Here is a 16,790-nt window from a genome sequence, read left to right as displayed (position 1 = left end):
TCGGAGAAACCGAGGCACACACCTCCGAACGCTTGTGTGCACTGGGTGATGGGAACACTCAAACTCGTCCGTGACAAGCACAGTTAACGACCTGGGAGCGCGTACGCGCTGCTGATCCTCTCCCCACTGCAAGGTTCTGAGCAGGGCTGTTACTAAGCCCGTTTTACAGCCGGGGAAACCGAGGCATAGAGAGAGTCTCGCCTGTGGGTGATGGTCTCTCAGCCGGTAGTAATATTTTCCTCCGGAGGGACTTGTTAGGGTTAGGGTGGGGATTCGAGCTCAGATCACTGGCTCCTGTCTCCAGACACCACCCACTTCCTGGCTGTGTGGCGCGGACAGGTGCCACGGACAATTGCAGTACCCACGTCATAGCGTCATTGCCGGCATAAAATGCATTCGTCCAGTTCTCGAAGTGCGACCTGCATTGCTCCCTGAGACTGTCTCAGGAGCTTTGCTGCGGCAGGTTTTCATACTGAGACGTTTTCTACCTTTTCCGCTCCATTCTCCCATGACTGTCCGATGGAGTTTTCCAGAAGCTGCATGGCACGTGATATCGAAACAGACTGAACGCAGAAGCAGCCATGAAAATCCAGCTGTCTTCTATTATGCTGTGCTTTAAAGAGATTTGCAAAAGTGTAAAATAATGACTTCTAATTTTTTTTTTGTATTGGAAAATGTATTTTTCATAAAATGTTATTTATGTTAACCTGTAATGGTTTTCTTATTGTTCTTTAAAAATGAGTGTTATCTTTAAAAATTCTCAGTTTTAATTTCTGACATTTATAGAACAAAAATAAAAGCTCTTTGGTCTTCCCTAAGAATAAAAAGTCTCGAGACCAAGAAGTTTAGAACCTCTAAGTTGAGCCATTTAGCTGAGAACAGAGGCAGGTATTCGATATGCTAGATATTATATACATCCGAAGATGCATACACCCTCAAGTACCCGCATACAAATCCTCTTACCTAGACGCCACTCACTCCCAGAGTCACTGATAAACTGACACACACACCATTTGGGGTCTCAGTTTCCCATCTGTGAAATGGGGCGTGGGGGCTGCCCTGGGAGGTCTGTGTCTTCTGCAGCTCTGTGAAGAGGAGAGCCCTGTGCCAGGGTGTGCATCAGGCTAGGCCCCGGGAGGGCCGAGTGGGGGCCTTTCAGCCAGGAACTGAGGAGTGTTTCATAAAGGATAAAGGTTTTGGGGAATGCAGGGTTTGGGGGCTGGTGAAGCATCCAGGGCAGGCAAAGCAGTGAGCGGTTAGCACCTGGGGCCTGAAGGGGTGGTGGAACAAGCTGTTAGGGGATCCTGAGGCTGCAGGAGCTGAGACCAGCATGGTCTCATAGCCGGCACCTCCTACCCTAGCCTGGCTTCCCACCTCTCAGCTGCATTCAGTTCTCCTTGACCTTCCTCTGCTTTGGAGACGTTTCCCATCAAAGCACTGTGACCCCACTACTCCCAAAGCAGCCTGGCTGGAAGAGATGGGGAAAGACAGTATGTGCTCTTTGGAGGTGGTGAGCTCCCTGTCGCCAGGAGAAATCAAGACGAGGGACAAAGATTTTGGTAGGTAGTGAAAGCATGGGAGTGTGGGGGTGTATGTGTGTGTTTGGGAGGGGTTCAATGACTTCTACTTAAACATTTTCATTCTTCCCTATTGGGAGGTGGACAGCATCGTTTTAAGGAGTTCAGGTTCTAATTCTGGCTCCACCTGGGTGAGCTTGGGCAGCTCCTTCACGACTCTCATCTGTAAAATGCCTGGAAGATGGAGCTGCCTTAGAATGAGATGAGCCAGAACGGCTGGGGGAGCAGGTCTGGGGTCTGAGCTCCCAAGGGGTTATTCACGCCAAGAGCAACGAAACCCCTCAGAGCCAAGTCTCCTCCTCCGTGAGACCTTCTGGGACGGACCTGGGACTCCGAGTTGCCAACATACCCCAGGCTTTCACTTCCCAGGTGGTCCCAGGAGGTGTCCGGTCTGCATCCTTTCAGCTTTTGCTCCTGCACTTAGTAAAGGGAGGGTCCCCAGAGGCGGGCCTGGTTTAAGGCCAAGGTTTGGAGAGCCAGGTGGTCAAGGAGATGTCTCCCCTGGCCCGAGGCTGCTAGCGGGGTACAGCACGCCGGGAATGCATTCCTTGAGAGGTCAAGTTCACGTCCGGTACTGACAGTGAAAATGTTTTCGTTTAAAGCACTAAATAGATGAGGAGGGGTCAGTGGAGACCTGGGCCTCCCAATTTAGCCCCAGAGTTGTCCTGTTTTTGTTTTTCATCCATCTACCTAGCAAACATTTGTTGAGCACCTACTATGTGCCAGATGCTCTAGGGACCCAGCGAGGCTGAAACAGGCAGAGATTCCTGTTGCTTGAGCAGGCACCCTGGTGGGAGTGTCAGACAGTAGACAAAACAAGAAAAAAATATATGCCAGATGGAGCTGGGTGCCAGAGGACACGATAAAGCAGGTGTGAGTGCGTGTGCACGCGCAGGTACAATTACAGGGAGACCGGTCAAGGATTGACAGCTGCTGGGAAGGACACGGGGAAACGAGACACCATCACCCACCAACTCGATAAACGGCCCCACATCTAAGTGTCACTTGGCTTGACACTTGGCTGTCATCCCAGGTGCCCGCTTCTGCCTTGCCCCTGCTTGCTGCTCACTTGGCCTCCTGTCTCCTGGCCCCATCTTCTCCCCTTTAGGCCACCCAAGGTGTCAGGGAAGAGCTCTAACCTCATAGAGGACAATAAAACCTGACCTGTCACCTGTCCACAGGTGCCAAAAGAAGACAAAGAGCCTCAGCCAAACAGAGTGACGCTTGTTACAGCACAGTGCACAGTGGACAGTCAGCATCATGAGGCCGGTCCCCTGCCCTCAGGTGACACCGGGAGAGGCCATGGGCCTAGATGGATGCTACAGCATCATTTTTGGTAGCAAGCGGCAGAACAGCCAGTGCACTTACCCCAGGGAGCGAGCAGCGCATGGTGGTCACTGTGTCATCACCTTGACCCCCTCACTCAGGGGACCAGGCACAGAGACAGCTGAGGATCTGGGGTGCTTAGGCCTTGTGGGCTTGGCACATCCAGGGCACTTGGCTGACTGGCCCTCCCAATGCCAGGGCCACCCCTTCCATCTTCCAGAGAGAAAGGGACTCTCTCCATGACCCTGGAGCGTCCCTCTGGAGAAGGGAGAGGCTGGGCCCCAGCTGGGGAGCGGGGGCGATGACCAGAAGCCTTAAGCGTCCACCCCTCACAGTCCCTGCCTGCCACACCATCCTCTCCCGTCTGCGCTCTCCCACCTGGGCATCTCGCTTCACTCCGACCCGAGCTGCCCTTCAAGGTAAGAATACCAATGATGTCACTAATAATAATAACAGTGCCATGGAGGAGAGTTATGGGGGGTTGAGTAGTGCCCCCAAATGACATGTCCATGTCTTGTCCCCGAGACCTGTGATGTGCCCTTCCTTATTTGGCAAAAGGGTTTTTGCAGATGTAATTAAGGATCTCAATGGAGATCATCCTGGACTATCTGGGTGGTCCCTAAGGCCGGTGACAAGTGTCCTTAAGAGAGAAGAGAAGATTGGGTGGGCCCTAAGGCCGGTGACAAGTGTCCTTAAAAGAGAAGACGCACAGAGCAGAAACACGCCGGGAGAAGGGAGAAGCCAGGTGAAGACGGAGGCGGAGCTTGGAGTGACGCAGCCTCAAGCCAAGGAACCCCTGGAGTAACCGGGCGAGGAGCATTCTTCTCCAGAGCCTTCGGAGGGGGCACAGCCCCGACGACCCTTAATTTTGGGCGTCTGGCCTCCAGACCTGAGAGAGAATACATCCATGTTGTTGGAAGCCAGCCAGTGCGTGGGCATTTGCTACGGTGGCCACAGGAAGTGCCTTGGGCTTTGCAGTCAGGTGGCTGGGGTTCCAATTCCACTCACCAGCTTGTGATGCTGGACAAATCACTTGGCCCTTTAGTGCCGCAGGATTCCTCACCTGGAAGATGGGACGATGATGATGCTTACAGCCGTTCGTGTGAAAATTGAGCTGATGCATGAAAAATGATTAAAACGGGGCTGGATACCTTGTAAGTGCCCAAAGACTGTTAGCTCGTATTAACAGATTTGCGTGGCTGACATTTATATCAACTGCTCTTCAGAGTCCCTGTGAGCCTGTATCTCTTGAATCCCCACTTTCTTTTCCTTCCTCTCCGCTCCTGCAAATCCAACCCCGTCTCTTCCCTGCTCAGACCACGTCCATGGCTCCGCAGTGCCCTCGGGACAAACTTCAAACGTATTACCTTGCCCCAGGAGGCGCTGTGTGGCCTGGCCCCCGACCTCCTGTGAGTGAATGAATAAATGGATGGATGGATGAAATGACAGGAAGGGTAGCTCCTCGCTCTGCCTCTCAGCCGGCTCCCGGGACACTTCCAACTCTGCCTCCTCGCCAGTCCCCACTGCTCCTTCCAACCTTGCTTTCCTGTCCCCGTCCCTTGAAACGCCACCAACCTGGCTTGCAGCATTCCCGGCTCCCCGGCTCCACCTAGGGCTGGGCAGAGCAGGGCAGGGCAGGGCGGCACTCTGCTGACCCCTGGTGGCCGCCTGGGGCTAACACACTGCATCATCCGGTCTCTGGCAGTCGGCCTGGAGCTGGGGAGCACCTAGTACCGTTAGGTGCTGGCCTTAGCTTGGGGAACACAACTCCGGAGGGTTTCACAGGGTAGTGGGGGAGACAGACGGTAATTGTAATCACTGTAGTGTCCACCCGGAGTCATTTACCTCCTCCCACAGCCGCGTGCAATCTTGAGTACATTGTGTCAACTTGACGCTGGAGACATCCAGCCAGACGCCCCCGCTCCTGGCTCCACACACACTCCCCGGGCTCTGGTCTGAGCCGCCATCGCCTCCTTCCCAGTTCCTGGCTCAGTCTCACCGATTTCTCCTTTTGCCTCAGGCGTCAACATCACTCAGCAGTGTTGCTGATTCTGTTTCTGTCTAAAATTTTGATATGTTTTTTCACTTATTTTAAAACACCGTATTGGAATATTTTTATCGTGATCACTTTGTGTCCCCTTAAGTTTTTTAGAAAATTATTCTTCCTTTTCTCGTTTTTTATTTTTTATTGTCCCCTCAACTTCTGCAAGGTAGGCGAGTGCCTCACTCACCTCAGCCTCGTCCCTGTGCTGCTGCGATGTCACCTCCTCAGTCTTCTTGATTCTCTTAAATATCATTCGTGTTCCTCCAAAGCCACGTCCTCCCCGACTCCTTATCTGTGCCCGACATTTTGGCCTATGTTCATTTCTTTGCCTACTACTGTCTTTTCCACTAGATGTCAGCTCCGGCTGTGTCCCCAGGTGGCTGGCACAGAGCAAACGCTCAGGAAATGTGTTAGGTGGGCAAATATAATCTAAATGAATGACGAGCAGGGAAATGCTTTTGAAGAAGAGAACATTTTTTTTTTTTTTTGTCCTTGAAAGTGAAGGAGTCCGCCTTGGTCTGGAGTCAGACTGGGCTTCCCTGAGAAAGAGTCCGTGCAGCCGAAATCTAAAGGTTAAGGAGGGAGTTAGCAAGGAGGGGTGTGCCAGAGGCCTGAGGTGGGCGGGCCCTCAGGGAGCGGAGTGGAAGGCAGGGTGAGGGTAAGGGCCCCCAGGAGGCCTCACAGGACCTGCTGAAGAGTTTGGGCTTTCTTCTAAGGGTGCCCTGGAAGGTGACAAGGGAGGGGCGGCATGGCCAGATCCGTTTGGAAAAGCTCCCTCTGGTTGCCAAGAGGAGGTGGGGATGGGGGTGAGTGGGCCTGGGAGCTGGGAGGTGGCCAGGAGGCTGGGCAGACGTCTAGGTGAGTCAGTCAGGACGGTGGCAGGTTAAGGAGGAAGGAAGTGGTGGGATTTGACAGGCATCTGGAAGGGAAGACGAAAGCCGGGGGTGGGCCTGGCTGATGAGGAAAGGCTCCAGGCCTCCAGGGTCGCTGCCTTGCGGGGGCATGGAAGGACGACAGGAGAAAGGGGTCAGGAGTTAGGCCGTGGGTGTGTCGCAGTGGTCACCAGCTGGCGTGTCACCAGCAGGTGGATAGGAGTGAATGCTTGGAGTGGAGGTCTGGGCTGGAGAGTCACGTGGGAGATGCTGGCTTACAGACGGAGGCGCAAGTCAAGGGCAAGGCTGAGACCAACCAGTTCTACACACTGAGGACCTACCATGCTCAAGGCCCTTTGTTGTGCATCCTGGGAGGACATGCAGGGACTTGACTTGGATGGCTAGGGGCCGAGAGGTGCACTGTACAAGTCCACACGGCTCAGACTTCCAGAACTAGAAAAAAAGACAGGTTTATGTCAGCACACAGACGGCCAGCTCTGTACTGCAGTTTCGTTTTGTTTTTAAAGAACTAATTGAATCGACGTGTGAAAGGGTCAGGGAAGGATCCCTAGATGGAAGAGCTTTGACGGACAGGTGAGTTGGTGGGCGAGTTGGTGGGCGAGTTGGTGGGCGAGCTGGTGGGCGGAGGCGTGGGGGCTGGGGCTGGAGGGAATTCCAGGCAGGAGCGGCACAAGCCCAGAAACGAAGCGGGAAGCAGGCAGGCACATTCGGAGGACGGCGGCAGTCTGGACCGATGCCGGCGTCCGACTGGAGGAGTGGGGAGGGCCAGCTGGATCCAGAGGGAGGGGGCCCGGCGTGGACGTCCCATGGGCACTTGCCCGAGTGACCGCTCGGCAGGAAACCCATGCAAGCGGGTGGCTTCTTGTCTCCGGTGCCAGCTCCTGCCGACTGGCCACCTGGAGCCATGGAGGGCCCGAGCTCTGTGGGAGTGTCATGATCGAGTCCTGTCTGTCACAGGCACAGGAGGGGACAGGTGTCTTATACCGAGGAGTTCCCACTCCTGCCGTGGGTAACGCAAAGCCAGGTCTTCCTTCTGGAATAACTTTGGGATATGACGAAGGTGGGCTGGAAGGGGCGAGACGGAGGGCAGGCAGGGTGGGGGGGGGTCCGTCAGAGTCCAGGTGAGCTGGAACTGGGGGGCCTGAACCAGGATGGAGGCAGTGGGACAGCAAGGCCACAGCTGCAGGTGGACCTAAGGAGCCTAGAAGGGAGGGGTGAGGGAGGGGAAAGAGCAGACTGAGCCTGGGGGACAGGCTTCTTTGGGAGGCAGCCAACCTCCCTGCCTGGAGGCATGGGGGCCGGAATGAAGGCAGTAACGAGCTAACTCTCCTGATGGGTCCCTGTGGCCACAGGGGTCCGTGGCTGGTGCTTTGGATGATGACCTTAAAATACAAGAATGACGCGTAGATTCGGGGGCAACGGCTGACTCTGCTGCAGGAGCAGGAAGCAGGCCCCTGGGAGCAGCCTGGGCACGGAGGGAGGTGGGGGGTGGGAGGTGGGGTAAGGGGGACGGCAGCTCCCCCGGGCCCGGCTCTGTGGGAGAATGCCTTCTCCCTCCCTGTGGCCAGAGCCGACTGCTCCTGCTGGAGGGTCCCTGGACACTGCCTCTGAGGATGGAGCCAGTGTCCCCACTGGGCCGGGGGCCAGGAGCCCAGCAGGAGGGGCCACCGTCATTTCTCTCAGGGTTGGTTTTTTACAAGACGGATTTATTGACTATGATACATATCACATAAGGCCTTTTCAGTTTTTTACACCATTCCCATTGAGACAAGTACAATACTTTGTAGCAAATACATGATTTTAAAAAACAAAACCAAACGTAGAACACCTCGGTCAGAGATGCCTCAGCCTTAGTTGATGGCTGACCATGCACTAGCCAGGTTGGAGCCTCAAGGTACCCACGACATGTTCAAAGAAAAAGAGTCTGGAAATTAAGCAAACATTCCTACCACCACCTAGAGCGTGTCCTGGTTAAGCCCCTAAAACACAAAGAAGCAACTGTTAACTTTCTTCACAAACAGTTCTCCACTTTTGCTGCAAAACAGAATTTTGGGCACGTGGCCAGACTACTAACACATTTCAATACCATTAATGTTTTTTTTTTCCTCAGGAAACTCAAAATATTTGTTAATTCAACATATATAAAGATCATTTAACATGTGAAAATACAAGTACCAGAAAAATAAGCTGGCAGCAGCACTATTCCAAATTTTCAAACAAGTTTTATTCCCATACGGTTCAGACATTTCCTTTTTTGTAATGTACACAGGGAACATGATTCTTTTTTATGCAAACAATAACTTATGCCCCGTCTCACGACACTGACAGTGTGACCTCACGGCCGTGTGGGCTGGCGGCGTTGGCAGCAGAGGGGTGGCCACCTCTGACCCCCGGGGGGCCACAGGTGGGCGGCTCCCCGAGGGAAGGGTCCTTCCCATCTAAGACAGCGACACAGGCACAGCCCGGGGGACGCCCAGACCTTGGGAGAGAACGGCCTTTCCCTGCACACCACGCCCTCCCTGCTGCCGTCCCCAGCACAGTCCCAGACCGGACTTAGGTTTCTGGCACACGTGACTCAGTCTGTCCTTCCACCTAAGTGCAAAAGAGTGGCTTGAACCTGCCAAGCGATAGGAGTGAGGGTGACGGCCCCGTCTGCAGAATGAGCGCTGTGCCTGTCTCCGGAGGCGAGGCAAAGGCTTTGCCCTTCAGGCCCGTTCCCGTGCCCCAGGGCATGCTACACCCATGACCCACGAGGAAGGTGGAGCACAGGAAGCTGGTCCCCAGCAACTCGCCCAAGTCCTGGCACTGCTTCCCCTGGGAAACGCAGTGGCCGGCTGACCAGAGCCCTCGGCGGCTGGGGGCCGACACTTCCCGGCCACTGCCCACTTCTTTTTCTAGTGCAGTGGTCCTCACCTTTGTGGCATCAGGGACCAGTGCTTGCATGAGAATCCAATGCTCGCTGATGGGAGGGAGCTGAGGCGGCGATGCTGGCGCTGGGATGCAGCTGCGGACACGGACGACGACTCGCTCGCCCGTCCGCCGCTCCCCTCCTGCTGGGCGGCCCAGTTCCTACCAGGACACAGACCGGTACCGGTCCACAGTTTGGGGGTTGGGGACCCCTGCTCTAGCAGACCCCTCAAAGCAGTATTCTCACGGGAGGGATGGGGTGCGGGAGGCGACTTCAGATCACTAACGCTGCAGCTCGTTTTCAAATCTCAGGGCCGAGGCTGGGGCACCCTTGTTCACCCCCCACGCGCCAGGAACACGGACGGGGAAGGCGCACGCTCCTGAGCCCTCTGGGCAGCGCGCTGCTGCGAGGAACCACCATGGCCACCAGGGCTCACTTCGCCTGCTCTGGAAGAATCACCCGGCGGCAGACTTCCTGCCACACAGGAGGAACCACGGCGGCAGCGGGGGTGGGGCTCACAGAGACCGTGCCGCCCAGTTCTCTCCGTGCCCCTCACGTCAGGATGCTGTGACGCCCGACACGGCCAGGGGTTCAGGGCGACCCTGCGAGCCACCCCAGCCCCTGCCCTCCACGGCACCAGTGCCACAGGGCAGGACTGGCCTTCAGCTTACAGCCAATGGCTGTCGTGGCACCTACTCTCTCGTGGACCCAGACAGACCACCAGACGGGGAGAGCCCTGCCCGCCACGCCCTGCCGGCCCCCTGGCCAAGGCCGGCTCGTGCTCGCTCCGCTCTTAGCTTCGAGCCGTGGGGAGCATGTGTTTAAGGAAGCGTCCCACGCGAGCCCCAGCTCTCGTGGCCCTCCACCCAAGCGCCCACTTCGTCTGAACGCCGACCCCCGAGTGGAAGCGGACACCTGGGGCCCAGCACTACCAGTGGTGATGCCAACTCAGAATGACCAAGACACGTCCCCTAGCCTGGGCCAGCTGAAAGCAGCAGCGGAGTCCGTGAGGAAGCAGCAGAAACGAGAGGAACCCCGAAGCCGCCTGCCCACTGCAGCTCTGGCTGGACGGGAGCTGCTGGTCCCCCCGCCTGCACCTCGAAAACCTTGGCAGGACACGGGAAGGTGAGGGGGGCCCATGGCTGCTCCAGCTGGCCGCCAGGGTGCGCTGCGGGACCGGAGGCAACCTCTATCTGGGGAGGACGCCGAGCACTGCTGCTCCTCCCCACACGCCCAGAACCCCCTGCCGCGTACACGCTGCATCTCAGGGTGGGGTGCCGTGGGCAGGCAGGCCTGTTGGGGGCTTCTGAGCTCCTGGTGCAGAGCCCAGGCTGCAAGCGGGGTGGGGCTGTGGCCAGGGCGCCAGCACCGAGGGGGTGGCAGTGCAGCCTGGGCAGCGGGAGGGAACTGGGATACTGCTATTTCAGTTCGCACCAGGACAGTGGCCCCAGGTCACCCCCATGGCACCCTTTCAACTCAAACGCAGTGCCTCGAAGCAGGTGAGAACGAGGGACAAATTAATTCAGTGGACCGACTTCCTCTCCTGCCTGGGGGTCTGCCAACCTCTGTCAAAACTGAACAAGAACGTCACCCTGCAGCCCACCCTGACCTAAACCATCAAGCACAGCTCCACCAGAGAAACGCTCGTCACCCAACGTTTACATAAAACGGTCATGTACCTCGGGTGTGTTTTTTGACTTGGGTTCCTGAAAAGGAGGGTAAAACTTGCAGGGATAATTTAGTTTTTCCAAGCACCTTATTTTGCCGTACGCGAACTAGGAACGGTAAGGATCCAGCTTATCCAGAGGAAGGAGCCCGTGAGCCGAGGGCTGCCCCACTCTCTACAGCCAGCCGGCAGCGTCTGGGGCTAGGGGTACCTGGACAGTCCTCGGGGCATCTCTTAATTTGTCAGGCCACCCAGCTGAGGTGACCAGGGCATCCTCAAACACACCCAGGTGCTACTTCTTAAAGTGCAGAGACCCAGAGGTCAGTGTGGTGGGCGGGCCCTCCACCCCACACCCTGCACCCTGGGCACCGTAGTGTCAGGCTTCTCCACTGCAGCGGCCACAGCCCGGCCACCAGGGGTAGGGGGCAGCCAAGGTCTGTAGCAGCCTTAGCAGGTTGCTGTGTGTACTGGGGCGTGGGAAGGGTTCTCCCAGGGGCCAGTGGAAAGGCCAGGAAGCTGAGGGGAGGCCATTTCTCAGAAAGGGTGGGCAAGGCCACAGGAGGGGGGTGGGGTGAGACAGGCAGGTGTTGTGACTCTGGTGGCCTCTGTGCATGTGGCTCCTCTGGGATCTCCTGGCCTGGGGAGCATGAAGGATGGCCCCTGCGGACACCAGCAGGACACAGTGCTTCAGTTCCCTACCCCGCCCTCTTCCCGCACACACCCTGCTGGTGGCACAGTGTGCCCCAGAATGAAACGATTCCGCTTCAACACCAAGCACACTAAACGAAACCCCAGTGCGCCCTGAGCTGGCCCCACTCCAGTCCTCCTCCCCCCAGTGTCCCCACAGCCTGTAGTGTTCCAGGGCAGACCAGGTGCCAGGCTGGTCTGCTCGAATCCCCAGCTCCACCCACCGAGGGCTCGAATCGTCTCTTCTTGGGGAACACAGACCTGATAACAGGACGTGAGTGGGACCCCCAACTAGTTCTCAGGCAGCCGCCCGCCAGGCCTCCTGGTTTTGCTGTCACAAAGACCAGGGCCCCCTTGCGCCCGTCGGCCTGAGAAGCGGGGGAGCTGAGTCTTGAGGTCTGTAGTTTCTTCCTTTTTGTTTTTCCAAGTTACTGGACAGGTTTTCCTCCTTTTCTCCCAGTGTCCCTCTGTCATGAAGGGAACTGTCCCCGAAGCCTATGCAGCGGACAGGGAGCACGGGGGCTGGAGGGACGAGTCACACTCTCTCGGTCCAGGCACAAAGCTCCCTCCAGCTGTTCTGGGCGGCCGGGCAGACGCCCTCGGCACTGTGCCTTGGGGCGGCAGCGCCGTGGCCTCTGTTCCCCAGGAGGCTGCTGGACAGGCGCCCCGCCGACGGGGGTGGGAACAGATGTGGAAGGTAGGGAGACAGGTGAGCCAGATGAGAAGTGTCTCCTCGGAGGTTGCCAGGGGTGGCCCGAATCAAAACCACCTCCTCCCCCTGGCAAAGGCCAGGGCTCTGTCAGGCAGTGGGTGACGCCGAAGCTGGTGTGCGTGGGCAGGCAGTCCCGGAACAGCGAGCATGTGGACGGCCACCGGGGCCGCCGCCTGGCCAGTCAGTCTTCGAAGGGGTCCGTGTCCAAGGGCAGGGCCCCCAGCCGCTGCCCGCAGTCAGCCCCAGGTCTGCGGCGCTGGGCTCGGGGCGCCGCGGGCCCAGCCTATGGTGGACGCTGGCTGGTGCTGCAGCTGAGATCTTGAGAAGGTGACAGAGGGGGAGGGGACAGCCTCCCCACCCCTGCCCCAGTGGACCTGGTTGTGTTCAAGACCAAACGCCACCCCGACTGAGAAAATCGAGCCTCTTTTTGCCCCAGGCCTTGGTGACTCACAGCGTGTGCTCGGCTTGAAGCTGGGAGGGGAGCAGGGGCTGCATCGGGGACTGAGGGGTGGGTGGAGGCGACTGTGGGGGCGACGGCTGACCGGTGACCGGTGTGGAGGTGAGGAAGGGCACGCTGGAGGCCAGGGCGGAGGGGGAGCTGGGCGTGGCGCCGGGGGGCTCGCTGATGGGCCGGTTGTAGAAGAAGAAGGGGCACTGCTGGATGAAGAGCTCAATGATCGTCTGGTAGGTGCGCGTGGCCGTGAGCGCGTCCATGGTGCTGAAGTCCGGCCGCATCAGGGTGGGCCAGAAGCAGATGGAGAGGTTCTCACTGGTCATGAGGTTCACCTTGTTGTTGTGGCTGACTCTGTGGGCGACACCGAACGTGCGGTCAGAGGCCCCATGCCCTGCCCTGCCCCGTGCATGTGCTCATGGTCACTGTCACTCTGGCTGCCCACTTGCAGCCTGAGAGAAAAGGCCCAAGCAGCTGTCTGTGCCCTGTCCTCTGCTCCCGTGTCCCCACGTGGCAAGCCCCCAAGGAGTGGCTCTGAGGCCCTGGCTCATGGGAGGCCCCTACAAGCCACGGGGGTGGACGGACTGTCTTAGGGACTCTCACAGGGATCACCACTGTGGGTGACAAGGCTCTGGCTGTGCCGGGATAGGGAGTGTGAGTGTCCCAAGCAGAGCCCTGGGAAGCACTTCAGCAAGAGGAAGGCAGGCCTGTTGCGTGTGACTGCTCGGGGACAGCCCGCTCACAGGCCTCCGCCCCGCAGCCCCAGCGCTCCCTGACGGGGCTTTGCTCCTTCTCGGTGCCCACTCTTGGCAAGGTGTCTGCCACACACCAGAGAAACAAGAATTCTGGGGAGAGGGACCCGGCCCGCTCAAGGCCACGTGGGCCTCTCTCAAAACCGGGGCGGACACCGGGGCATGAGCCAGGTGTGGCCCGCTGAGGCGGGGGGCCAGCAGCTGCTGGCGGGCAGAGGACGGAGCCCTGCTCAGCCTCGCCGTGCTAACTGGCCCTGACTGGCGGCCTCTGAGGGAGGCGGAGCAAACGGCAAACCGTGGGACATACTTGTTCAGGTGCGAGATGACATATTTGAAGACTTCGTGGTTTTCCTTCGGAAATTTCTTGAGTACTTCCTTAAGGGCGTGCAACTTCTGCTCTCGGTCGTTGATTTCTGAGAAAAGAGAAAAGCAGACTTTCATGGCCACCACTTGTGGGTGCTCTGGGGCTCAAAGCAGATACGGGTCCCGGGTAGCTGGTGAAACCGGTGGTTGGCGGCTGCCTCGCAGTGTGCTGCTGGACCTTCTGGAGGAGAGCCCCGGGCTTTAGACAAGGCCGACCCCATTGTTTCCCACAGAGCCTGTGCCCAGGGCCGCACACCTGGCAGTGGCACAGGACCAGGGCCCAAGCCTACCTCGGTCCCAGGGCCCCACTGAAGGGGAGCGCTGTGTGCCCAGGGCTTCCTGGCCCCCACCACCGAGATTCGAGGGTCCAAAGAGACTCCATCATAAAGAACAGCATTCTTTGCTCGTCTGGTTGCCCCTGGAGACAGGCGTCTCCTCGCGGAAAGCCTGCCTGCTTCCTGGCCAGACGGGTGAGCGCTGCCACCCACCCACGCCAACGGACTGCCTAGGGAGGGAGTCTGTCACAAGACCAGGGCTCTGTCCTTCTCCTGGAGCCACCGGGACCCTCCCCACTCTCCCTATTGGAGGAGGGTTGTCACACAGCCATGCTTTGCCCTCCCCGGAGCCCTAACGTCCTGGGAGGGGAAAATGAGCCGACCCCAGCGAAGCGCTTGACCCGCGCCAGGCCTGCTGCTGGCCGTCCCCATGACCCACGCGGCACAAGCTATTGTTGCCCAATTTCACGCATGAGGTCTGGAGAGGGGACAGAGCCTGACCGTCTGACCACTGTGCTCCCTGGGGTCCTGGACCCCTCCCGAGTGGGCCTGGTCCGTCCTGGCCGGGAGGGCCAGTGGGGGCGAGGTGGAGGACCTGGTCCAGAGCCCACGTGGAGTCTGGTGGCCGACAGGGTTCTCTGAGTGTGGGGAGGCCACCTCTAGGGCTGCAGGGCTCAGAAACACCAGAGCAGGGCCGCCCCGTGGAGGGATGGCAGCCAACCCACCACTGAGGGCTGTGGGGGTAGGTGGACGGGGTCCATTAAGAAATGCGACGCTAACTGGTTTGGGGTCACAGGCTCCTTTGGGATGGAGGAAAGTGCTGGGCCTTCTCCCCACAAATAAGACATGTACAAGCCCACCTACGCTTCCTGGGGGTCTGCAGGCTCCCCAAACCCCCACATTCTTTAGGAAGCCTGTGGCTTCTGAGTGAGGGACCTCTGCAGCTGGCGCCGAACCCAGAGTGTGACCGTCTTGGGGGGGTGGTGTAGGGGGTGTAGGAGGGGCCTGGTGAGGTAGGGGAGGGCCTGGCAGGGCGGGAGCACCGTGTGGTGGTCCTGGGTACGAATCCTGTCTCTGACACACACCAGCTGTGTGACCTTGGGGAAGTGATACATCTGAGTGTCAACCTCCTTATCTGTAAGAGGGGCTGATGACGGTGCCTCGACTCGGTGACGGCCCCCCATGAAAAACCGGGACACTAGTCCGTCTGTCTGTCAGGGACCCCCGCAGCAAAGACGGGCGAGGACGCTAGCGAAAGCTTTCACAGGCGGGCGGTGACCCTGAAACTGCACAGACTTGATAACAGTGTTGTGGAAACGTTGGTCTGTTAGAAAATGACTAAAGAAACCCACAGGAACTCCCTACATGGAGCCAGTGTCAGCTTCATTTCTCTGAACCTAGGATTTAAGGGCACGCTTTGTTTCTGGCCTTGAGTTTCAAAACCCTTTCCTGTTAAGTTTCAAGAAAACGTTTACTTATAAGAAGTGGGCTGCTCTGGGAGGACGAGAGGTGGTACCGAAGAGCAGGAGAAGCACGTGCGAGGCTCAGGCCCCCTAAGAAATGACCGTGCCCTTCCGGGTGCGACACGGCACAGGCCTCTCCTGGAGCCCACGCGACAAGCACAGCTGTGTTTGCTTTAATTGGGCCCTTGACAGCAGCACCTTCACCCAAGAGCCGAGTCCCGCCCGCCCATCCGACCGGGGGCAGGAAGCGGGGCTGGCAAGGCCGCCGTCTGTCCGCCAGGACACCCCTCTCCTTCCTATCTGCTGAACAACCAGCAGCGCTGCTTCCTCTCCCCCTCGGGGGGCGGGGCGGGCTGGGGTTCCAGAGTCTGCCTCGATGGTAATTCGCGACCAGCCCCAGGATGCCGGCCTTTCTGGACATGGCGAGGTGGCCGTAGGACCGAGGTGGCCCCCCTCCCACTAGCTGTGTGGTGCAGGCACTCGCGAGCACTGAGGAGCATCTAGTGTGTGGCGGGAGGAGGCGGCCATTGAGGAGGGTGACAGGAAGTCTCCCAGGACGAGGCGAGGCCCATCTCGCTGATGGCCTTCTGACTACTGAACCCCCCTGCCCGTGCCGAGGGGCCTCCTCATGGTGGTCACCTTCGGGGAGGCTGGCGTGTCAGCGGGGAGGTCTTGGCTGCTTTGTGCAGCTCTCAGCACCATGAGACGTGTGGCTGCGTCTGCCCCATGTGTGGCCGAGAAAACCCGCTCGACGGGCAACGCCGAGGGCGCAGGCTGGGGGTGGGGAGGGGAGGGTGGCCCAGGCCCCGCTCCCCGTTCAGCATACCTGCTCCGTCCCACCTGCCTCCCACCAGGCTGCAGACACCGCTCCAATGTTAACAATCCTCTCTGAAATGGGGGGAAGGTCTTTAGAGGGACTCGGGCCTCCCCAGCTAACATGCCATACTTTCGAAATTAGGTGTCAGTCCACTGAGACAGCAAGATAGTTCAGGAAAAGTTATTTTCAGGCCAGTTGAGCCAAGATGAAGTCGGACACGGGCCAGGCAATTTAGAACTGAGACTCCAAGAACTCAGGAGGAAGAAGAGGGGACAGCCAGAGGCCACCAGGGACCTTAGGGACTAGCTCTCTGTATCTCTTATGGTATACAGATAAACCAAAGCGCAAAGAAGTAAAACGCTGGTCCAAGGTCACACAAATCAGTGCCAGGAACCCTGATCCCAAACACTGTTCCTGCCCCGACTGTGGCACTCTGTTGCCACCTCTGGAACTCAGGATGCTAACCAGACTCCAGGCTTGGATCTGCTGCCACCCAACTTGGGACCTAGAGGCAAATCCTGGATGGCCTTTGACCAGCTGGCACACCTGCACCACCAGAAAGGGACAACGCCTGGCTTCGGGCCACACCCTCAGCGAGGCATGCGGCCAGCCTGGTGCAACCCCTCGGTGGGGAGTGACTCCAAGGCCGAGGCGGAAGATTCTGGGTGTCCTTTTCCTGGAGGCGCGACCTTGCATGCCCTGATCAAGGTCTCCTACCCACCAGGCCGGGGCAGGGCCTGTGCATCTGTCCATCCGCTGCGGCCAGCCCTTATCCCACACAGGGCCTGACACGTGCTAGGAAGTGAGGAACACCTTCGTGACCTCCAGAAGCTATCTGCACAGACGAGCAGCAGGA

General features: G+C 58.4%; 1 protein-coding gene across 1 annotated transcript in view; it reads right to left on the bottom strand.

The window, feature by feature from the left end:
* Positions 1-7,525: 7,525 nt before the first annotated feature.
* Positions 7,526-16,790, bottom strand: part of ARHGAP35 (Rho GTPase activating protein 35) — a 68,831-nt gene continuing 59,566 nt past the window's right edge. Inside the window, exons 5-6 of the mRNA XM_006911826.3 lie at positions 13,324-13,429; positions 7,526-12,618 (exon numbers count right to left, since the gene is read on the bottom strand). Of these exons, the coding sequence (XP_006911888.1) occupies positions 12,261-12,618; positions 13,324-13,429 (464 nt within the window). The 3' untranslated portion in view covers positions 7,526-12,260. The remainder of the gene's footprint in view (positions 12,619-13,323; positions 13,430-16,790) is intronic.

Source organism: Pteropus alecto, unplaced genomic scaffold (assembly GCF_000325575.1).
Source record: "Pteropus alecto unplaced genomic scaffold, ASM32557v1 scaffold194, whole genome shotgun sequence".
Taxonomy (NCBI): domain Eukaryota; kingdom Metazoa; phylum Chordata; class Mammalia; order Chiroptera; family Pteropodidae; genus Pteropus; species Pteropus alecto.
The sequence above is the reverse complement of the archived record's forward strand: the minus strand, read 5'-3'. Positions and strand labels throughout refer to the sequence as shown.